The sequence below is a fragment of the Ochlerotatus camptorhynchus genome, unplaced genomic scaffold (assembly GCF_037179485.1).
Source record: "Ochlerotatus camptorhynchus isolate MF236.1 unplaced genomic scaffold, CSIRO-AGI_Acam_v1.1 ptg000070l, whole genome shotgun sequence".
Classification (NCBI taxonomy): domain Eukaryota; kingdom Metazoa; phylum Arthropoda; class Insecta; order Diptera; family Culicidae; genus Ochlerotatus; species Ochlerotatus camptorhynchus.
The window spans coordinates 6,893,460-6,917,946 of NW_027040560.1; the positions used below are offsets into that span (position 1 = coordinate 6,893,460).

At 40.0% G+C, this 24,487-nt stretch overlaps 1 protein-coding gene across 4 annotated transcripts in view; it reads right to left on the reverse strand.

Moving 5' to 3' along the window:
- Positions 1-796: 796 nt before the first annotated feature.
- Positions 797-24,487, reverse strand: part of LOC135697404 (uncharacterized) — a 159,188-nt gene continuing 135,497 nt past the window's right edge. For all 4 annotated transcript variants that reach the window (XM_065217033.1, XM_065217034.1, XM_065217037.1 and 1 more), the window contains 5 exons: positions 4,235-4,701; positions 3,909-4,163; positions 3,571-3,842; positions 3,286-3,494; positions 797-3,215 (listed from right to left, as the gene is read on the reverse strand). In XM_065217033.1, the coding sequence (XP_065073105.1) occupies positions 3,067-3,215; positions 3,286-3,494; positions 3,571-3,842; positions 3,909-4,163; positions 4,235-4,701 (1,352 nt within the window). In that variant the 3' untranslated portion in view covers positions 797-3,066. The remainder of the gene's footprint in view (positions 3,216-3,285; positions 3,495-3,570; positions 3,843-3,908; positions 4,164-4,234; positions 4,702-24,487) is intronic.

A 24,487-nucleotide genomic window follows, 5' to 3' on the forward strand; every position in this document is an offset into this window, starting at 1 on the left:
TTTCCTTCACGACGCGCGGCAAACTTTGCTCGCTGCTGTTGCGGTTCATGCCCCAATCTGTCTTATGTGTGGATGTGTACGTGATGGGTGAACTTGCTTACAAATTGAGCATCGAACCGGAGTTTAGTGACAATTCAATTTCGGCTGCAAACTTTGTTTCTCCTGTTTTGTTTAGGACTGGCAAAAATTTAAAACTTGCTCTATGCGCGATAACTGCAACTACTACTTGTGTATTGGTATTGTACGTACTCACAAAATTTTATTCATATATATATCTGTTTAATTTTTTAAATGTTTTTTTTTAATGAAGCAACTCGAAACGCACTACTTTTGATTAGTGTAAATTATCAATGCTCTATGCTGTGTGTATACTACAAATATGCGATAATTTTTGTTTTGTTCTGACGTAGGTAATTCCTGGAAATCATGAGGCGAAACGAACGAAAGAGAAAAGCTGCGAATCAGAAAAGAAGGTTTCACATGCTTATGTACAGGATCAGTTCCGTCTCTTGAGTTTTATCTTTCAATCCGGAAGAGCCAACCTGATTCTGTGCATAGGAAAGAAAAAGCGTGATTTTTGATAAATAAGTTTATTGTTTTACACCAGTTGTATTCATTCGACAATTGTTATGATTCTGTGTTCTGGATGTTTGCTTTCCAATCTCGTCGGTGTGTCGTTTGAAATGTTTATTGTTTGCATCGATTTCGTGTCGGTTGGTCGAGATGAGTAGTGTTCTTGCTAATTTGCTTAATTTTAGGTTTTCTCTCTCTCTCTCTTTCACTTTCTCTCTCTCTGTCTCTCGGTATGGAGTGATGAGTTTGGCTCGCACACAACATGCTCGTCTTTCGCATTCTAGCTAGCATAAGAATTACAATGATTTTGTTTTCGCTTGTCGTTTTTATTCATTTGTGGTTGCACAGAGTTTTTAGAAGAAGTTAGTATGAAATGGTTTTTGTCTTGCTTAGAGATTAGAATTGCATGCATTCATTCAGTTATAATTTTCATTAACTATAAATGATATAATTGAGCATCCGTGTCGTAGCTTAGAGAAGAACTTGTTTTTGTTTTGTTTTTTTTTTTTCATATCAGTAAGTGAGCTTAAATTTGGCCCTAGTGTGGTTTTCTTTTGTTGTTTATCACTAAAGTGAGTTTTAAGTAGATTAGTAATACTCAACAAATTGTAAATATGAAGAAACAGTTCACAGTATATAGATGTGTCTTTTAATCTCAGACAAACAGCTTATTTTAAATGGATACAAACATCAAAAGAGCTGAAGGGAAAGGCTTCTGGGAAACGTAACTCGAGATCTAAGTGTCGGTTTTTCAACCTTCAACGTGGGAGGAAAAATGGATCCTCAAACCGACCAGCACCGACCATTTAAGGTGTAAATAACTAAATCAGGGGGAACCAAACAAAAAAATGACATTATGTACAACTTCACTATCGTAAATATGTTATGGTTATGTGTTCGCTACTATTTTGTTCACAATTTTGTTAGTCCCAGCTGCAATACAATCCATCGCGTGGAACCAAAGCGTTCAGATGTTTGGCATGCCTTAGATAACGAAAGAAATATTTTAAATTCCACTCGGATTAGTACCGCAGCTTCGACGTACGTTTTTCCTTAGTTTAACTTTTCTGCTCGTAAACAACTACCAATTCTACTGCTACAACTACGCTGGGTTTTGTCTGTTTTAATCCTCATCAAATTTGTTTATTATGTATCTGTCAATTACTCATCGAAAAAGGTCAAATTCCCTACTGGAAAAAAAAAGAAACGTTTGAATGCAATGTTAATATATGATACTTTCTGCTTTCACTAAGTGTTTTTTTTTTGTTTGTTCATAAGAGTTGTGTCATCTGCTCCAGCGACTTCATCGTCCATCGTACTCTACAGTAAGTGTTAATCGTTTCGCTCGCAATGAAAACTGTCAAACGGCAACTTTTGCTAACAATTATGATTCCCCTCACGATCAGTCGTTTTTTTCTTCTTCTTCTTTTGCTGCCTCTTAGTTCATCTCATTTTCATTCTTTCGCTATCTGTGGTAAATAGAATATGTTTCTTAAGTATCTTTTTTCTTCCTTTCGGTAAAATAAACCAGCTATTTTTTTCTGTTTCATGATTCTGCGTTCATCATTAAAGTGTATATATTGCAACGAAGTTCACTGTCTGACAGTGTTGTATTTTTGTTTTTGTAACTCGTCCTTTTCGTCTTTAATGGTAATCGTTCGGAACGGAAAGTTTAGAAGTTTTTTTTTGTGTGTGTCCTTGCTCCTCTCTAAGTAGATCCTAATTATCCTTTCTCTGCCTTGAACGCAGCTCGAAGGAGTTTTGCTTCCAACATGAATTTAGTAAAGATTCACAGCGTTAGAAAATAGTGATTTGATTTAGTGTTTTGTGTAAATATTTACATGCTCGCGGAAAAGTTCACAACTTTTGTTAGTTCGGTCATAGAGATAGAAGTGAATGGGTTCGGCCATTTTCCTTTTGGAAATATGTATAGAGACTACGTTTCACATCTATTTTTTTTTAGAGTAAATGGAGGGAAAAGAAGAATCTCTTTGCTTGATTTGTATTTTTGTTGATAAATAATACTTTGATCTTTAATGTGTATATCTAGCCTATTTACACACAAAAAGAGTTATGTTTTTTTGTTTGTTTTCTGGTTTTCCTTTGTTTCAAGACGAACATTACTCACGATATAGTGTCGAAAAAATAAAAGTTTATAAAAACTTACTCAATCGTAAAAGGTATACTTCCAATAGTTTCTTCATCTTATCTGAACACCGATCATCATTAAGCATCATTGTCGTTCATAAGGTTAGGTAATCGAAAATGCTTCTGCTTTCTTCTGCTAGTATCGCGCGTCGTCGTTTACTTCTTCTTAACAATATTTTGGATTACAATCTATGATTAGGTTGTTGTAAAGCAACATCACAAAGTTGGAATGATTTTATTTTCATTAACTTCTTTTTACTAAAAGGATTATTTTTAAGGAGGGGGTCTGGGGGAAATCCACTACTACGCGACTTCCCCGGATTGTTCTACAGGGGGTTCGCAAAATTATGACGTGAATCTTGCGTTATCTAACGAGGGTCGGAGGACTAGGGCACCTTCCACCCAAAAGTTTGGTCTGTTGATCATGTTCTGCCAGAGGGAAAGCTCCTTGCCGGTAGAGTCCATCCAGTCGACTGATCTACCATTGTGTTTGCCTGAAAATTTTCCAATTTTTGTCTCATGCAACTAATCTATCGCTGACATGCATAAAATGGATATCCTTACCTGTGGCCAAGGAGAAGCGAACTCCACCGAGGAACTCATTGCTCGCCAATCGATCATGATCCCATATCGTGAGCTCCAGTGCTCGTTCGGACAGTTCCGCCAGTGAGACGTCCTCGTAGATAAAGGTATAGTTCCACACAGGTGAATTGGAACGTTTCACCACCGGAGTTTTCTGCTTCGAGCTGCGGTTCTTGTCTGGAAGAAGATAACTACACGACGACAACCATAAATCAAAATATCCACTACCTTAACTGTGTCGCAATCATCTTTCACTCCTGTTCTTACCTCTTACAAAATGCATCACAGGTTCCGTTAGCCTTAAGTGGCTGAAGATTCTTCGCCTCCTTCACGAGTACGTGCAGGGCACCCCTTCCGGGGCCGGAAGAGTTCGATGAAGTTGATGTAATGGATCTGGTGCTGAATTTGCGCATGTTCAACGTTCCGCTGCCGTTGTGATGATGATGCTGCAGCGTTCCACCTTCCGAATCTGGCGGAATATACTTCAACCCGACGATGATGTCACCTTTGTACGCGGAAAGATCGTCGAACGGTTCACTCTATCCGAAGACGAACAATTTAAAAATAAAATACCTTCTTGATATCATACCTCGTCTATTACTCACCCTCTCCTGCAGCTGGTACCATTGCGGGGCTGGATTATCAAACAGCTTACCCTGCAGTCCCATCATCACCTCACCGAGGAAATCATTCCGTCCGAACATATCCGAGTGCCATACCGTAATCCAAATCGTCCTAGTCTGCAGTCCAGCTAGGGACATATGGAACCGTAGGACTTCGTCGAAGACCGGATTCAACGTGTGCTTCTTTACTTTGGTCTTTCGCTTACCTCCCTTGGACTTATCCGGAAGAAGATATACCTGCAGAGCGAATTAACAAAACTCCCTTAAATGTCATCATCACAACAACAGCAATCAATCAATCAACAAACCTTAACATATGGATCACTTCGGTTTCTCTTGGCATCGACCGCCGCCAGGTCCTTACACTGCTTCACATGAATTTCCAGCGCACCCTGTTTGTAGTTGTACTGCATACCGAATTCGATCTGTCCGCGAACCGTAACAGTACCGTAGCGCCCTTCGCCGGCACCGGAGTACACCGACGCCATCGAGTCGGACCGCACTCCCAGGGAACTGAGCGATGCTCGGTTCTGGTGCAGTGCCACCAATCGGTCGATGTCTTCGTCCGACTGCGATGGCCAGTGCTCCGAGGTGGTTGATCCGAGCGGACTGGTGGCAATGCTGCGATGGGCAGCTCCACCAGAACCGCTACTACCGCCACCACCTCCAGCGGCACCGCCACTGCTGGACAGTTCCTGGTTGCTTCCACCGGTGGTGTCATTTCGATTTCCGCCGATCAGCGGTGAACTGCCGGGCTCAATTGTACCAGTTTCCTCTGTTGGGAGAAAAGCGAAAAGGCAAATGGCATGAATTAGCGAATCGTTAAAAATCAGAGTACGCAGGCAAATTAGCTGCTTTCCAGTGACATTCGTGCGCAATATGGTGTGTGGATATAATGAGTGAGTTTGCTTCCGGTCTGGTTGTTGTGAATAATTGTATTGTTTTGCTGTTCATGCGATTATGGATAGTTCACAGTCACAGAGTGTGCGCGCACCGCGTGAGGCGCGATGACATTGAACTCGGCGTATGTCTCTGTGCGGAGTTGGTGCCATAAGCTCAGGTGATTTGTGAGATTTCGTTTGCGGCGGTTTGATCAAATCATCCCGGGATTTTGTGTCCATAGACGTAGATTTTGCAAGATAATTAAATGCAATTACCCATGTTGCATAATCGAGCGAAGGATAGACAAACATTGTAATGTGAAAACCGATTATCTATTTCGCAAACGTTCATCCAACGTGTATTGAAATATTGATGTAAAAATGGTCACATCAAATTGAAAATGAATTAATTTGGGCTTTTGAGAGGAAATCCAATTTTGGGTGCATATGCCATTAATTGGTGCCGTTTTTAACCATTTCAGTCGAAGAGAGTTTTGGAATAACAACCTTCCAATTTTATTATAATTATATCTTGACTTTCAGATCTGTTTAATATTTTCAGATTTAGATTTATTTCGTCAACCGATGTAGACTAGTTCAAAGACATTGAATACATTTTTGGAACACGATGCCGCCGGTAAAACGTGTAACGCCAAACTTGCAATGTTTGAAAAATCATAGCTCAGCCATTTGTTGATTAAAATCTCTTCAAATCTATTGAAGCCATTTGAAACTACATATTTTAAAGATTCAATCGGTATCAATAGATTTAAAATCTATCGATAAATTGCTGAGTAATGATTTTTCAAACATTTCCAATTAGCCGTTACACATTTCACCGGAGGCAAAGTGTTAAAAATATCAAATTGTTTAAATTGAGTGCTTGGGACTAAGGAAGTCTACAGCAGTTGTGACGAAATATGCATATCTGTCAAAAAGTAAACAATTATACCCAGGGTGACCGGACAAATTCAAGGAATTTTAAAACACCAGGAAATAACTGGGAAAAGTCGTTAAATTTCGATGACAAATCGGGGAAAATATACTTCCTTTTCCCGAAAATAAATTCTGAACCTTTAGAAACTTTTCAAGGATATTGGTCTGTGCTAGAATTTCAGAAGTCTTCAAAGAATTATCTAGGAATTTAAATGAATTATCCAAAGGGATTTAGAAGTTAATATCAAAGAAATTCTACGGATGATACCAAGATATTTCAGAGAAGAATACCAAACTACACACTACGAAAGTCACATGTAGGGTAGAGCGCTACTTCGTCGTAATCGCCCATTTCCGTTCTATCGATCAGAAAAGATCAATAATATCAATGATTTCACCGTGCACAAATCAATAATAGGTTTGTTCCGATGCGTTAGTTCATAAGCTACAACATAAACCCTGTTAGAGCGCATTGTATGAATATTTACGCTCATTGTTCTCAAAACAAAAGAAGCGCACCTAGCGAATTCTCTTTTTCTACGTTTATCCGTAGGACGAAGAAAATCTAATGGCGTTTCAATGCGTTAGGACGGAATTGAAACTCGTAGAACGAATTTAGAATCAAGAAGCAGTATTAGATTTTGAACAATATCTCAACAATTTGTGACTCTTTATCAAATCCAACGGTACGTATGGAAAGGTGGATAAATTTAGAAGTCATCTTTGACAGAAATATTCCATTTTTGGTTAAAATTCGTTCAGAAAAGAGAGGTAAAGCACGGGTTGTTCTTAGTAAGACGGAAATTAGATCAAAAACCCTACATGCAGGTGCTCTTAGGGCCGATTTGTTCACCTCTGCTTGAACCTTAAAACTGTATTCAGGCTTCAGCGGAGGGGTGAACAAATCTACCCTGAACTGACGAGCTTCCCTCATTATATTAAATAATTAAAAACGTAAAATTCAGCTCCAAGTGCATTTTATCGAGAGTTCTGAGAAGAATTCGATTGGATGAGGATTCTTGGTCCAAATTCTAATAAATATTTAAATAAGTTTTAGATAGAGCTGGAATTAGGGCGTAACAGCTTTTGTAAACAATGACTTCTCTCGATTTTTTACTCGAAAGTCATGCCTCTCCCCGGCAAATCGACATCACCATCGAGTAGAGGAAGACTTCTCCTACCCCGATGGATATGTTGGTTTGTGGCTGCTACGCCCTAATTCTAGCTCTATCTAGAGTTCTGATATATTTTTTAAAGATAGCCTTAATATAAATTCCAAGAAAATTCCGTAAACTCCAAAGGTCTCCAAACCCAGCGGGGATAGTTAGTTGTAGAGGAATTCTAGGGCGATTTCTGAGTCTAATTCCAAGAGAATCCGGAAGAATTACAATATAATCAAAATTTTGCGGATACATGTGCTCAAAGGAATTGTGAGAAGAGTTTCAAGGGTAGTCTGAGATGGATTTTTGTTTTGAGAATTCTGAGGAAATACTATGGGAACTCTAAAGAGAATACGAATTCAGGGTCCTAGAGCATTAAGAGCAGACATTTCAGACATTTCTGAGGTTAATTGCATTGCCTGCGCTTCGGTCAGAGAGCGTATAGGGCGTCGTTTTGCCAATTTGATCGTGGCACATTTCGGGTATGAGAGAGTAATTGTAGTTGGATCAAAAGTGCCTGAGAAAAATGCAAGTACTTTCGCACATTACCCGAAGTTGCGATAGTGAAGGTATGATCACAGAAAAGCAGACACAACACTCTTAAAACGTTCATCGAAATCGCTTTTAACTGTCAATTTAAATGTTTCTTAGTTGGTAGTACCATAGAGGTAACTCTAAGACTAGAAGGTCCCGAAGAAACGTGCTCAACTTTTTGGCTCAGCTCTGGTACTATCTTCGGTCCCAATCTAATCGCTTCACCCCTCGAAACATAGGAAAATCCACTAACCCCTCATTGTATCTGTCAAACTTTCATAGCGAATCAAACCAAACATTGTGTAGTAGTAGAATTTCGACTAGAATGGGGTACGTTAATCGTTTGCTTGGGACCAATAGGCTAGTCAAGTAGTGAGCCAATTTAAAATCGTTAGTTTCGTATTGATTGTTGGTAGTACCGCCGATTGTTGGTAGTGCACATAATCAATTCCCTAGCATTTGACGTTTGCACACTACAGCCATCTGTTGAGTGTATTACCCATCATAGTGTATACGACAGATGGCGTTCAATGTGTTGTGTATGTATGTCTGTGATATAACATCGAGGTAACGTTAGGATAAAATCAAAACATTCAGAAATATAACGCATCACTTTCAGAAATACTTCTTCGAAACCGATGAACCATTCTGACGGCCATATGAGTACCCAAGTAACCATATAGTCGCAATATAGCTTGTATATTCTTACTTTGCTTGACTATGGTTAGTTGGGGAATCTGATGAAACTGTCACTTCTTGAAACTGATCCCTTTCGTATTTCTTTCATTCTCTTTTCGCACACGAGCACTCGGTGGACCAGCGACTTTGGACGTGAGCCTCGTCCCAGATCACCATGGCAAGATAGTGGACATATAATGAATATAGTGGACATGAAACCGACCACACCAACCAACGAGGAAGAAGTCAACATCGAACCAGGAACGGAAATCAGTGCGGATTTATCTTCCTAAGAAAACAAGAAAAACCCGAAAAACGCGGAATCATGTTAGAACCATCCAAGGACGATCTACGGAAGGAATTGCCGGTGAAGCACGGAATGAAATACGAAGCGTTAGAGAAAAACTCCAAGGGATTCCAAAAGAAGCAATTAACGGCGGTGGAAGAGCAGAATATGGTGAGAGCTTTCCAATAATAAAAAAAAATTAAATATCAAAATTTAACTAAATAGGGGAAATGACGGCTTCGGCATGCCAGACTATTTTCGGCAACCCAAATTGAAACACTATTTTCACTGGATTTTCTTACGAAAACACTTCGCTGAATGCATGCAAACGATTCTGTATGCTTTCAGCTTCAATTTGACCATATTTTTACCACTGAGAAAAAGTAATCTAGCAAGGTTTTCTTGAAATGAAACACACGCACTACAAATTGTAGCTGATTTCGAGTTGCCGATAATAGAACAGCAGATTTACATGCAGTTCAAATGGAACGGTTGCCGAAGAAAAACTGGTTGCCGACAATACTCGCTCTCACTAGAGAAGATTGGAGCTTTGTAAAAGCGTTTCAAAACAGTTTTTGACCATTCTTTCGACTGAAATTGTAAGAGCAGCTGGCAGCAAGAGATTGTAAACAAACCAATACTGCATATGTGTGCGTTCCTTAGAGAAAAAGGCTATAGAAAGAAGGTCGCTGCTTAGGTTGCCAAGAATACGTAAATTCCCCTACATGCCAGGTTTGAAAAAAATATTTTCGAACCTGGAAGTGTGTATATATAACCAATATCCATTTGATAGCGGTGATGCATACATGCGGGGCTTATTGTGAGTGAAAGTAACCTCGGAATGGGCGTGACTCTCCAGACATTCTGAGATGGGTTGCTGGATCTGCAATAGAGCCATCACCTTCTAACTCCCGGACTAAAGGTGTCTACAATGACCATAAATGCGACATTGTAGAGAGAGTTCTTCCATAATAACACTACCGGCCAGTGGGGGTTAGATTGAACACACACACACACACACACACACACACACACACACACACACACACACACACACACACACACACACACACACACACACACACACACACACACACACACACACACACACACACACACACACACACACACACACACACACACACACACACAGCGAATTATCAAGGTTAACTTACAGTTTATTTTAAGATTTCGCTCGCAGAAACAAATTAAACATCTACGAAAAATACTGATGTTGTAGTAATGATCTATGATGATGAACCCTGAGACCCTAGTTGCTTCATTGGTTGATACATTAATTTAACTCCAGGCGTAACTCCAGGCAAATCCGGAAAATTTAAAATTTATATTGTCTGGTAAAACGTTGTGAAGAGAAAATTATTCAAATCGATATAGGGTAGGTGTTCCAGTAATAGTGGGAATTGTGTCAGATTAATGAGGGAAAACTGGACAAGGTTATTTGTAATCGATAGCTATCCTAAAATAAAGCAGATTTGTATTTTTCAAACTTAAAATAAGGCCCAAAAAAACCCTTAAAATTTTGACTTCTTTGCACCTATAGTTGCAGTTGTGTTCCTATAATAGTGGAACCAATAAGAAACCAATGCGTTCCACTAATATAAGAACCAAAGTTAGCAACTATTCCACTATTACTGGAACAGTGTTCCTATTAATGAAGGACAAGTATTCGAAAATGTTTTCAATTTAATTACGATGTTATATTTTTCTAGCAAAATAGAGATTGAAAGCTATAGTTTGACGTACCGTAAAACGGGATATCTTTGATAATGCGGGTAACTTCGATAGTATAATATAAAGATTAAATTTAAATTTGGCGGAAAAAGCTCATTGTGATCGATAGGTGCGCCTTTATTCCGCTATTTGCACTGATCTTATTTACTTATGTTACCTATTAAAGTTTTATAAACGGCAGCCCAAGACTGGAAGTCTCTATAACAAAGCAAATAAAATATACGCTTGCTGAGCTTTGATCTAATAATCAACTGAATAAGTGCAGGGTAGCCACCCGTTCGGGAAATAGCCGGGAATCAAAAATTACCGGGAAATAGTCGGAAATTCCAATACAAAGTCGGTAAATAAGAGAATGTGTATGAGTTTGCAGTAGATTCTAACATTCACTCAGATAATTGCTGCCGTGAGATTCATGCGTTTGGCCTAATTAACTCGGTTTGTAAGAAGTTCCAACACTTTGAGAAAGCGCTCAGTTTGGACCTTTTTTCGTAGTACACGGATTACAGTGAAATATGTGGTATTAAAAAGATCTTTGGTGTTAATACAAATGAGCAAAACTTCTAAAAATTAGGTCATTGTCATTCATTCAGATCCAAGAAACTGTTGTTATTTTGGAAAAACGAACTTTCCTTAAATCGATCGAACTTTAAATATACGCAACCAATCTAGCCGGAAATTATACCAATAAATATTTTATAAATCCGCCATCGCTGATAGGCTTATTAATTCCGTGCCTTAACCAAAGGCTAAATGTACTAGTTTTAAGCAAAAATGGTCCTTGTGCGTTGCAACTGAAGAATGTCGTCCAGAAGAATTTGCACGTAGTCACCGGGAAATAATTGAGATTTATCTCGGGAAAAATGCCACCCTGTAATCAATGTTTTCAAGCTTCATTATTCGATTCCATTGTATTGCTTATCAATGTTCTTCTTCTTCTTCTTTCCTTTATTTAACGTCGGTCTCTGTTCCGCAATCTAGTGCCAATCACCGACGGACATCGATGAATGTGCAGGAAGGCAGCTTCCACACCTGCGTAGGATATCGCACCCATTTAACACACATGGGCCGGGACCAACGGCTTTACTTCCCCCTTCCGAAGGAGACGTGACCAGAGATTTTTATGCCTCAGAAAATCCCACCGACCTCGGCTGGGATTGAACCCAGACTCATTGGGGTGAGAAAGCAGTCACGCTTACCACTACACCACCGGCGCCGGCTTTGCTTATCAATGTTGTTGAATGTTGTTGAATAGAGGTGGGAGAAGGGTGAAAATCAGAACCTCCAGTTAGTGTCATAAACCACAGTGAAGAATACATTTATTCAAACCATACGGTAAAGGCCCTCTAAACGAAAACCGAAAGCCGATCGCTATCGTCGCAGATTCGAAAATGACGGAGGAAAACGCTGCTGTTACCGCTGGAGTTGCAGTCAAATTTCCAGATTTTTGGAAGAATGATCCCGTGATGTGGTTTGCGCAGGCCGAAGCCGTTTGCTCTGGCTAACGTGGTACGGTATCACACCAAGTTCTATCATATCGTCGCGAAAATTGACCAGTCTGTCACATGCCATGTAGCGGACTTGGTCAACACCCCGCCGGAGGAAAACAAATACGAAACCATCAAGCAGCGAAAATGCTGTTCCCCCAGCGGATGCCACCGAGTGTCAAAGCCGTTCTCGCTATCAGTACCATCGGGAAACTCGCCGAGATGGCAGACAAAATGCTTGAGTCTCCATCGTCACACGTCGCCGCCGCCTCCACTAGCTCCTCCGGAACAGATGCCGTCGCCGAGCTTCAAAGCCAAATTGCGGCATTGACAGCAGAAATACTTAACCTCAAATCGTCGAGAGGTACTTCCAGAAGTCGATCCACATCGATATCAAGCCGAGTGACAGACGACAAAATATGCTGGTTCCACCGGAAGTTTGGGGGGCGTGCTTTGAAATGCCGTGAGCCCTGTAAGTACAATCCAAAAAACTAGAATCTCGTTCGCTCGAAACGGTGGAAGTGAACGCAGCGCCGGAAAGCCGCCGTATTCTGTTTTACGATCGTTCATCCAACATGAGATTTCTTATCGATACCGGTTCGGATGTATCGATAATTCCAGCAACAAACAAAGACAGGAGCAAAGGTGCAACACCGTTCGTTTTACACGCAGCGAATGGATCAAGAATTAAAGTGTACGATAAGCGATACGTCACAACAGATTTAGGACTACGTCGGCGCTTCACTTGGCTTTTCCTCGTGGCAGATGTGGGAGTTGCTATTATCGGTGCTGACTTTCTCGCAACGTTCAGCATATTGGTAGGCCTTGAAACACCGGCGCCTTATCGATGGTCTAACTAAGCTTTCGTCGACTGGAGGTTTGTCTGATGCATCCGTTCACAGCGTTACAGTAGTTGCTGTAACCACCGGTAGCAAACAAGTTTCGTCGAATGGCTCCGGACAAGGTGAGTGCTGCCAAGAAAGAGTTTCATATTATGATCGATCTCGGCATTTGTCGTCCCTCCAGCAGTTGTTGGTCGAGCCCACTTCACTGCGTTCCGAAAAAGACCGGTGGATTGAGGTTTGTGGGAGATTATCGAGCGCTAAATAAAGTGACTGCCATATCGATACCCCGTAACTCATATTCACGACTTGGTTAACGCCTTGCAGGGAAAAACATATTCACAACCCTGGATTTGGAAAAAGCATATCATCAAATTCCTGTGGAGGAGGACGATATACCCAAGACTGCAGTAATAACCCCGTTGGACCTCTATGAGTTTACTCGAATGCAGATTGGGCTATGCAATGTCCAAACATTCCAGAGGTTCATGCACAGAGTTTTCAGAGATATGGATTTTGTGGTGGTCTCTGTGGACGACATTTTTATCGCGTCACACACACCCGAAGAGCATTATAATCATGTGCGGGCCGTATTTCAACGATTAAAATCCTATGGTCTTTTTATAAACGTAGCCAAAAGCTGTTTCGCGGAGAGTAGTGTCAACTTTCTTTGATACGTGGTGAACAAGGATGGAATCCTCCCCTTGCCGGATAGAGTCAAGGCAGTTACAGACTTTCCAATCCCTTTCACCGTGAAAGAATTGTGACGATTCATTGCATTACTGAACTGTTACAAGAGGTTTGTCGCGCACGCGTCTGATCTACAGGCTGATCTCCGAAACCTAACTCCTGGAACCGTTACGTTCGTTACTTCGTGATAGAGAAGGTAAAAGCAAAATTAACCAATTTTTGTTATTGTTTATGAGAAAGTTAGAAGATACTGAGAAGTAAGCACATATCATCGGTAAGAGACTTGTGTGTGATAAAATTTGCGAAAAATCTAAGGGCACCGGTGGGCTTCGAACCCACAATTCCCATTCAGTACACGGGTGCATTGCCAATTATACAACGGTGGACCTATGGACTACCGATGTATTTGAGTTTCGTTTCCCTTCCTAGTCTTTTTGCGCAAGCGTTCTCTAATACACAACAATCGTCTATTATCGACGATAGGTGCTTGAACCGCAACCACTCAGTATCAGTCGACGTGAACAAACACAGCTCGTTTGTGTTCTACATCATCACATGTTGGATTAGGGTTGTCCAATACAGTATGCATAGAACGGAGAACTGTCATAATATATAGTATATTATACTTTTTTACTTTTTTTAATTGCGGGTAGCGACTTATAGCCAATTGATTTTGATATTAAAAAATAAGGCTCTAATTTTCACTGCATTCCGTAATAAATAGAATTACTAGAGGTTAGCTTTATTATGTCTAATATTGGAGGACTGCAATACTTGTATTGAATAATGAAACCGTCATACCAGTATAGTAAAAAATTGGTTCGATTCGCATCGCCCAGTTACAGTGGGTCCGTCCTCTCATCACCCAGTTACAAACGTAGTTCGATATCATCAAAACATATAAGTATTTTGTCACCATTGTGCAGACGAAAACGAGAATAAGCTTTATTCCGTTAATTGGTCACTGTACACAATTACAAAACTCCATTATTATCACATAACAACTTTTTAGGAAAATGTAATGCAGCTCTCAGTTTAAGTCGTAAAAAAATCTTGGAATGAGATAGCTGTTTGTATTTTTAAAATCACTTTTGGTCACTAGGAAAGAGCGCTACTTGGTCGTAATCGCCCATTTCCGTTCTATCAAGCAGTTATCATCAATAATATCAATGATTTCACCATACAGAAAACAATAATACGTTTGTTCCGATGCGTTAGTTCATAAGCCACAACATGAAGCCTTTTACAGCGCATTGTATGAATATTTACAATCATTGTTCTCAAAACAAAAGAAGCGCTCCTAGCGAATCCACTTTTTCTATCATCATCCGTAGGACGAAGAAAATCTAATGGCATTTTAATGCGTTAGGACGAAGTTAGAATCAAGAAGCTGTGTTAGATTTTTAATAATACACGCTTAATTTTTTTTATGTAAATTAAGGTGCTCTGAGACTGACATATAAGAGCTCCAATTTTGACAAAAAATGGAATCACAATAGACGCGAAATTCAGCTCAATCAACCGTACTTTCGAACTTGTCAGTCTCGGAGTACTTAATTATACATGACATGTTTGTTTACGTCTCATCCTTTATGTCTAAGGTGGATTCCGTCACGTGTAATACAAGGTATTTCTAAGCGTGTATCTCAACATTGTTTGACTGTTTGTCAAATCCAACGGTACGTATGGAAAGGTGAATAAATTTAGAAGTTATCTTTGATGAAAACATTCCATGTTTTGTTCAAACCCTTTCAAAAAGATAGGTTAAGTGCGAGATGTGCTTGTAGGGCGAAAATTAGACCAAAAACCCTATTAGCCACAGCACACATCTCTTTATTAACCGAAATAAAATTTCACCAAGCTTTTTTTTTAAAGAGCAACAAATGTTCTAAATTGCGGATTACAATTTCACAGCAGATGTGCTATTACGTTTTCATTATTATTGCGTATTATTGCTGAGTGAATAATTTATTTGCTTGATAGGCCGAAGTGAGGGGCTAGGCACAAACATCAATTTTATTGATTTCATACGAGCATGTTCAAGTTCGCTTATATCACAAAAGTGTTCACAGAAGCCCGCCGCAACGGTACAGACAGAAGTGTGTAATAGTACAAATCACAAATATTTGAAAAATTATAAAGATTTTTGACACTTACAACATCTCTAATAACTCTTATGTCCATCATAATTTTGAATTAAATTGAACTAAAACTTATCCTCAGAAGTGAGGATTCGTCTTATGTAAGCTACCTGAGCGGTTAAATTATATCGATCCTGCAAAATGATTGTCGATGCTGTGATAGTTTCCGAGAAGCGTGCTTGTTCACAGCATCGTCAAGAATATTCGGTGTAATGGCAGTTTATTGTGTTGCTATCGTCAATGTGCAATGATCTATTATATCAGAGCACATTATATTTCTATTTTCAAACTTCAAATATTTGGTGGGTAATAGGGATTTGGGCGCTAATTTGCTATTATGCCAACGTAACACAAACCGAAAGAAAATTATTATTTTGCACTCAGTGTATTTCCAAAACACTTAACACTGTCGAAAGTACAACACACAACACCTAGTAGGCTCAACTATGTAACCCTTCTGGGGCTCCCGGAGATGATCCAGCCTGCGTCTGCAAATCTGCTAAATAAAGGAAATCAAAATCAAACCTAGTAGGCCTTGTACGAAAAATCAACCGATTCAAACCCTCACTTTGTAGATATTCTTTTTGATAATGGAACCGATTATCGTACATTTTTGAATACTGTTCTGTAAGAGGTTTGTTGGTCAGCAAACAAGATTCTGAAAGCTAAAATATATAATATATAGCATCAGGGTATCATTTGACCTGGAACTAGACGATGGAGTGGTATGACAACCGGAGCCTAGAAGGGAATAAACACTATCATTTTCTTTATCCTACCGATTCGATTGTGGTGGTGTGAATTATACTCCAACAGTTTCAGTTAGACTGAAGCGGCCTTCTTAACACAAACCATCCTGTAGGAAGCTTAATCAGTATTGCGAATTGTCTTATTCGATTTCTAATTTATTCTTTTTTTCAGATCGGCAGCTTAAATTGATCTTACTATTAAGCGGAGCTGCATTCAAGACAAGATCTTTTAAGGGATGATGGTGGCTACCTTACATACATACATTCACCAAGCAAAAAACATCAAATAAATCCATGATTTCGGTGTTAACAGGTAAATTATTCTTTTGGTACGATACTTTAGTTCAAATGCTACCGAACGAAGTCAATAAGAACGCGTGATATGAATGTTGGCACCCAATATTATTCGCAAGGAATCGACTCTAATTGAAAGGTCCCGCTATTTATACCCTTCGGAGTGTTAAAACACCCTCCAATGGTGCGCCCCTTTGTCAGTCAAAATTGGATTTCTTAGCAACAAAATTAAACAATGATACCGATAATGACCATGCATCAGAACCCTAGTCTTAACCACTTCAAACTAGAGAACACGGATAGAAGATTAGGAATCACATAGATGAAGACTAACTAACTAATTTTTGCCTTGTTTCAAGATCATCCTCGGTGGACAAAGCCGAGTCTTGTCACTATCGACAAGGCATAAAAAGTAACAATGACTAAGATGTGTTCCTTTGATTACTGAAAAATCCTGTTCCTCTAGTTTGAAGTAGTCAGGACTAGGAATCGGTGGTAGATCTTAGGTACATCCCGTAACGTACCACGAAAAGGTGATCTACCCACGTTACGGGCTCAATGCGTTAGGCCGAGTTTAGAATCCGTAGGCCAACTTTGTGGTTAGAAGCAGTGTTAGACTTTTAACTGTCGAGATATAATGTGTTTCTCTTTATCAAATCTTACGGTATGTACGGAAAGGTAATTAAATTTAATAATAGCATTCCGATTGGTGCTAAACTACGCTAGATTAAGAATGACTAAGTGCGGGTTGTGCTTAATAGGCTGGAAATGGGGTAGTTCACCCTATATATATATATATTTAAAAAAAATCTAAAACTGGTAACTGCTGTTTAGATGTACACTTCTGTGAACACGGGGAACATTTAGGCAATTTGGTTCTTATTATTTATGTCTTTCAAAGGCGTACCCTTGCAAACTCCTATTATTCATCTTTCTAATCTTACCCAATTTGAAATATGTTTTCATCATAAATAAAAACATATTTCAAGATCCTTACAGACCCATTTCCACTGACTTAGCAAACCGACATCCACCACTCGGTTCCCCGCCAGATGGAGCAGGAAAAATTAAAAAATATTGGAAAACATCTCTCGCTTTTTATACACACACACAGCAGGACCCGTGGGTGGTGGGTGCTCTATCGCGGGGATAGAATCAACCTTTCAGCATAATCTCCCCTACTTGAATGGCCGTAAATTTTCGCTCAAATTAACCTTTCCTCATCTAGTGAACACTGATCCTACCAGAACACAAGCAACACACGGTCTAAACGTTCCTTATCCCGCTCGCTGTTGGCAAATAATCTGCCAGCTTAAACCCTCATTTTTCGTCCAGGGACCCGTCGCAGTCGTCGTCGTCGTCGCCGTCGTTGCTTTCACAGGCGCAACAAATTGCTTCTCAACATATACCTATTATACGTATATCTACACTAGGGTGCAAATGAATTGTTTTTGAAACCGATCATATACAAAATGTTCATTGCATCGAAAAAAAGACCCTATGAAAAAAATTGTGTTCAATCGGACATGATTTGTGGTGGCAGAAAATCGATAAAATTTGAACTTTTTTTATCTGAAAAATCTCTTAAAAATGAATGTTGATGCCAAATGACTTAAAAGTGCTTGCAACGTCTAGATCTAGTCTAGATAGAGCTGGAATTAGGGCGTAACAGCTTTTGTAAACAATGACTTCTACCGATGATTTCTATGAATTCAAGGCACGCCCACGCAGACCAACCTAACCATCGGATAGGGGAAGTCTTTCCCTACCCGATGAGGATATTGGTTTGCGTGGGTGAGCCTTGAATTTCTAGAAATCATCAAGAGAAGTCATTGTTTACAAAAGCTGTTAGGCCCTAATTCCAGCTCTATCTAGTAGTGTTAAATTGTTGTTGATACCGAATGACTTAAAAATGTACGAAACGTCGAGATGAAATTTTGCAAATCAGATTTTAGATGAAAAAGTTCAAACTTTGACGATATTTGGCCACCCCAAATCATGTCCGATTAAGCCCACATTTTACATAGGGTTTTTTTTCGATTTTTACCTATACATTTCTTTGGCACCCTAACCTACATACATACATTCCGATGATATTCTGTGCCATGTACGATTTTCAGGTCTAAAGCTGATTTCAAAAAATCGTTCACACCATGCATACTGTGTGCCTTCATTAGCCGGAGTAGTGTTGGCCCCTGGCAGGCTAAATCATGCAATACGGGACGAACCAAACCTATCTCGATTTCCCCGAGAATCGCTCGCTCCTCGCAGAAGGCTGTAATTTGCTTCCGTCGGGCAATGGTAGTAAATTTCTTCCTTAAGCTCGCCTCGCCGCAGCTTATATCGTCCAGCTCGAGGCTCTCTAGGAACTTGTCGGACGTGGACTTTACGCTGTCATTCCAGTTCCAAAACTTGTTCTTGTGTAGCTTCTTGATAGTGCTTCTCTGGGACGAAGTCAGCTCATCATACGCCACCCGGGTTTCCGAGGCTGATGAGCAGCCACCGGTGGTAGCATTTCCGCTCCTGTCGGCTGTCAGCATTTGCCGTTTGTATCGTTCGAATGCCGCATCGATATCATCCTCGTCGGCACTCGTGGGAGAGTTGTTCTTCCTTACATAAGCAAAACAATTCTTCCTACACCATGTCGACGACGACGATGACGAGGACGACGGTGATGACGACCACGGTTGGCAGCAAAAGACGGTCCGGAAAGCCTTCCTCACCCTCTTCCAACTTCGCACTAGAGCCTTTCGTAAGCGGCTTCGCTTGTTGCTTCTCTCACTGCCACTACTGTGCGCCTGTTTATGAATTATCGTCTTTGTACTCTGCTGTTTGCTCATCTTCAATTCAACTTTCGTCTCCTTCTTTTTGGCGACATGCTGCTTTTGTTTAGAGCTGGAGCTTTTATACTGCTGTTGCTGCTGCAGAGCATTAATACTAACCATTTGTTTTTCGCTCAGCAGCTGATTACTAGATCGCTGTTGTTGCTGCTGTTGTACCACCTTCTGTGCCGCGAGGAGGGTCGACTGGGAGAAACTTTCATCACTGTTGTTGAAGCTGCTATATCGATTTTTATGAACAAATTTTTTCGTCTGTTTGCTACTCGTGGCACTGACAACACTTTTCTTCAGCTTTTTGAAATGCATTTATTCGAAAAAGCGAGCACCCGAATACAATGGGCATTGCAATTCCCCCCAAAAGCACTGTGTCAAGGCAGTAAGTCGTAAAATTTCTGCGCGCGGGACTATTCATTAGGATCAACATTTCTCCATGACAGAGACGTACTCATTTCATTTCACTTTTACATTTCCTCTCTACGTCGCACAAATAAAAACGCCATTCTCAGATGGCAACTGAAAGCACTCAAGACACGATAGACAATAACTGCTGAGCTTTTCAACTTTTGCCCATTCCCGACACAATTTTACATTCACCATTCCTGAATACACAACACTCGTATATTTTTATCCCAGCGAACGTTGCTGTTGTTGGAATAAAAAGAAAATCCATTCAACTATTGTCCTAAAAGCTCAGCATTGCACAACAACACCACCGGCGATAGCCAATTTTAATTAGTTTATTTGTATCCCTTTCGTATCGAATACTCTTGCAAACAAAACGCCACCCACGTTCGCTAGTGTTTTGTCACATCGAATGGAAGCTGTATTTCCCGATTTTTTTTTTGCAACGTACAGAAAACCACAATGTCCGGCGGCGGCAATAACAAAACAACTAACGACTCCGCGCGGCTAGTGAACGTTCCTCGAGTAAATCACGACCCGAACTGATCGAATCTGTACCATACTGGCAGCATTTAAGATGTCCACCTCCAGTGGCGGCGCCCAAGCGCGGAGAAGACAATGCGAAGTCAGTGTCAGATGTCAACTGATGGACTAATTGAATCAATTGTGAAAAAAACATTTGCAATGTGTGGTTTCGTTGCCGGAGATTCAAACACACATAAAGGGGGGTGGCAGGACTGGAAGAACGAGAAGCCTGCTCGTGGCCGGGACAGTGGGTGGCTTTCCGTGCCTACAGTTCATAGACATTTGATCAATGCTGGAATGGCATTTGTCTGAGAATGTAAATTCTCAACGATTTTTCAGTGTAGGCTATAAGATAACACGTAATAGCCAAGAAGAAGACGAAAGTAAGATACCACAGGGGTTGTGTCCATATTTCTTAAAATAGCTTTGCATTCTTAGATTTTGTTTTCGGTGAGGTCAAATTTCAAATCGGTATGGGACCTTTGGATGAATATTTTTAGCTTTGAATTCGCAAAGCATTTATCCACAGCAATTGGCGAGCTGGAAGATATAAATCAAGGAAGGAAAAGCTGTCACAACGAACTCCAGTTTAAATGTTATAGGTTCGGGATTGTGTACTAACTAAACTCTATTCATTCCAACTAGGGTAGATTATCGATACTTTCGGCAGTGGATGTATGAAGAGCTTTGAGTGTGTTTGTTTATTTCCTTTAAATTCCGTTATAATTGCTTATCTTTTGACAGATACGCGTATTTCGTCTACTATTTGCAGACTTCATCAGTGCCAAGTGGTGTTGAGTACTTGGCACTGATGAATTTACATGTGACAAATTTACTCATCGCTGAGTTCCTGCACTTTTGGCGATTATGAGTGAACTAAACTCAAATTTGGGTCGTTCTCATTCGCCGTGCACTCAAAGCTCTGCATAAAGGGATTCCGCTAAGAAGTTCGACAAATTTAAAAGAGTGGATGTATGTTTGTTTTCAAATTAAATTTAAACATCGAGATGTGATTTAAAGTGAGTGAGATTTTTTTTTTTTTTTTCCTTTAATTTGTTTTCCGTCGATCTTGTTTTCCGTGCTGAGCACCAATGCTACCGACGTGCCAGGAAGGCAGCTCCCACACCTGGACCGTACCTATCGACCCATCAACTCATGAACCGGGGACCAACGGCTTTACTTCCCATCCGAAGGAAGGCGTGATCAGAGATGTTATGCCTCAGAACATCCCGGCGGCGCCGACTGGGATTGAACGCAGGCCTGCTGGGGTGAGAGGTAATCACGCTTACCACTACACCATCGGTGCCGCTAAGTGAGTGAGATTGATAAATAAAGTAAAATATGTCAATTGAATCTTATTGAACCGGATTCGGTACTCGGGTATTGGAGTCCGTGTGCTTCCTAATTTGAATCACATTAGATTCAATGTACATTTTCTTCTTCTTTGACTTTATTACGTCCCTACTGGGACTTTACACCGCGGCCCTCAACTTGGTGTTCTTAAGTTTCTAAGCCTGTACTAGACCGGACCGGGAATCGCCTCCAACATGATCTTGCTTTACTTACTTTACTTCTATCATTTATGTAATGTTAATAAAATACTTCTTATATATGTAGCACACACAAAAGTTACGGAGCGTTTATAAGACTTCAGGTATTGAATCATCAAGTATTATCAGCTGCAATATTTTTGATTTGTTGTTTTTTTTTCAGAAAAAATGTGGGTTACATAAGTCAGCTTAGTGCTGTCCGTTGGCTGATTCAGAATAAACTTTAGAATACGACGGGGAAGCATGCAGTTGAATGTATGTTGAGTAATGATCAACTCTGTATGTTAGAAATCCAAACTTTGCATATCTAGAACTTTAACCTGCATTTTTGCTAAATCAGCGATGATTGCAGCAATGCCAACCCCCTAAGTTCCAGTATCGATTGATGGTACAAACTAGCCAGGTACTTCAAAAACTGCGTGGAAAATGCGTGCTCACTAATACACACTCCGTAAACATATGCAAACCTAAGCTCAAGACGTCATAGCAACACGGAAAGTTGCTGTTCTTAGTGAGACGAAAATGCGTAGCTACATGGCTAATTTCTTGGCATAACAGTTCCACTGAATGTTTTTCGTATACAAATATGTTAAACTGATTTAAATAAAGGTAGTTTTTGTAGTTTTCACTACAAGATATTCTTTTTGTTGGAATGTGAACAATGCACTAATTCATTGTAACGTATAACACTTCTATTAAGCAGAAATGGTTCTAAACAATAATCGTGTTTTTCTTTTCAGATCCAAGTTATGGAACACGGAACAGATATTCGTATAACCGGTGTGATCGAACCTGACGTTTGTTATTCCCATGGAGTTTTTTAATCTATAATCGGTTGCTGATCTGGCCAAAACCAAGCCCAGGGGACAAATTCTAGTTCCTCAATCCCCATTATTTGCCGCTGAGAAGCTGTTCCGAAGCCAAGTAGAACCTCCACGAGGCGTCCCATCATTCGTTGAGTCGCAGCGTTGAACCTGACTATTGGCCACGAAAAGGCTTGCCAATGCACATCAAAAATCGACTACATACATCATTTGTTTATGTCAAATCGACGGAAGATATTCCGCGCAACTACCATAAACCGGACTAGTTCATGTTGATCTGCGTCAAGCATCGTCTACTATTTGGACTTCGACATCAACACAAATTGAGCTGCATTCAGGTTCAATTGGCTAAACTTGGTGAGTTCGTTCCATTTTGTAATTTTTTATCTTTTCAAACCAGTAACATTGGGAGATCAACTTTTTGTGGTGCTTTACTGGTATAAGATCTACAACCGAACCCTAGTCGTGACAACTTCAAACTAGGGAATCAGGATTTTTCAGTAATTAAAGGATTACATTTTAGTGTCTGTTACTTTTTATGACTTGATAATAGTGACAAGACTCGGGTAGTGATCCCCGCCGTTATGCATTTCTCCTTTGTCCTTCTCCTTTTCCTTTCCCCCTCTTCTCTTTTTCAGAAAGCGAGTAATGGCGCTACAGTCGTACCTCGATATAAAGCAACGTTACGTTATATCGAGTTACGTTATATCGAAGCAAAAAAAAAACATTTTTTTAAATCGAAAATTGTTTATTGTAACCCAAAGATGACCCATTTTTTTTCTAAACATCTAACAGGTTTGCAAAACCTTTCTTATATAATTTTCCCCAATTTTATTAGATAAGTTCCCAAAGCTTACATGAAAGATATGAAATTGAAAAAAAAATAAGTACAAGAGTCTGTGCCTAGGGGCACGAACGGAAGGTTGATGTAGGAACGCGATTGGTCGGTACACTTCTTTTCGTTGTTTACAATCTATATCCTTAAAACTCTTTAAATTTTTCAAATGGTGCCGTTTGTGTGAACATGGAATCGATACCAACAGCGAATCAACTGCGGCACCGGTGGTTTAGTGGTAAACGTGATTGCCTCCATCATCTTTGGATCAAAATCAAACCACTTTCATGCTGCCACCAACTTTGGTTTTTGTAATTGTGGGTTGTCTTAAAAATACATGGTATGTTAGATTGAAACTTATGGGAACTGATATCCGATTAATGACCTTTAGAAATGTCCAGTAAAAAAAACTATTTAACAAATTTATAGTGGTCCTGAAAAGGAACGTTTTGTCGTAATAGTTGAGTAATGCTGAGCTACTATTAGGGTGTTCAATACAGATAAAGCTGGCGAGCTGTATATTGTTTGGAACGAGGGCGATGCTCACTGTGGCGCACGATGCGCAACTGAATCCGATCAGTAGCGGTGCGGCTTCGTCCTCTTTCTTCGTAGAATCGAAGGCTGAATCGAGAGCATGCAGCTAGTTGCATGCCGGCAGGCTTTCATTATGTATTGGAGAACGCCAAGCGCCGAAAGCACTGCTGCTGCTGCTGATGACGACCGAACACCACCACTCACCACACGCAGTGATTGAAAAAACACCGTTTGGCAAGACCGGAGTGAAATCAATTTTTAAATCTGTGTTAGGAAAAGCGCTTTTCGCAGGCAATCGGTGATAATTTAAATTATGATAGCAACAGTTGCACATTCGTGCAATTTTCAATAGTGACCTATTGACAATTGATAAAGTGTTCATTTTAACAGATTTGTAGAAGACTTTCCAATCGATTGGCTTGTTTAGAATTAAAATCCATCCGATATGAACAGAGTTATAACTGTTCAAAATCTTTCATAATTTTGTTACATGTTCCATTTTGGGTTTTTCACAAAGTGTACCCCCATATAGAGATCACAGACGTAGTCCTACGTCAAAATTGCTGGATATTTTCTCCGTCGAATGAAATATTTCCCAGTATGTATTGGTTTATTTCTCCATTT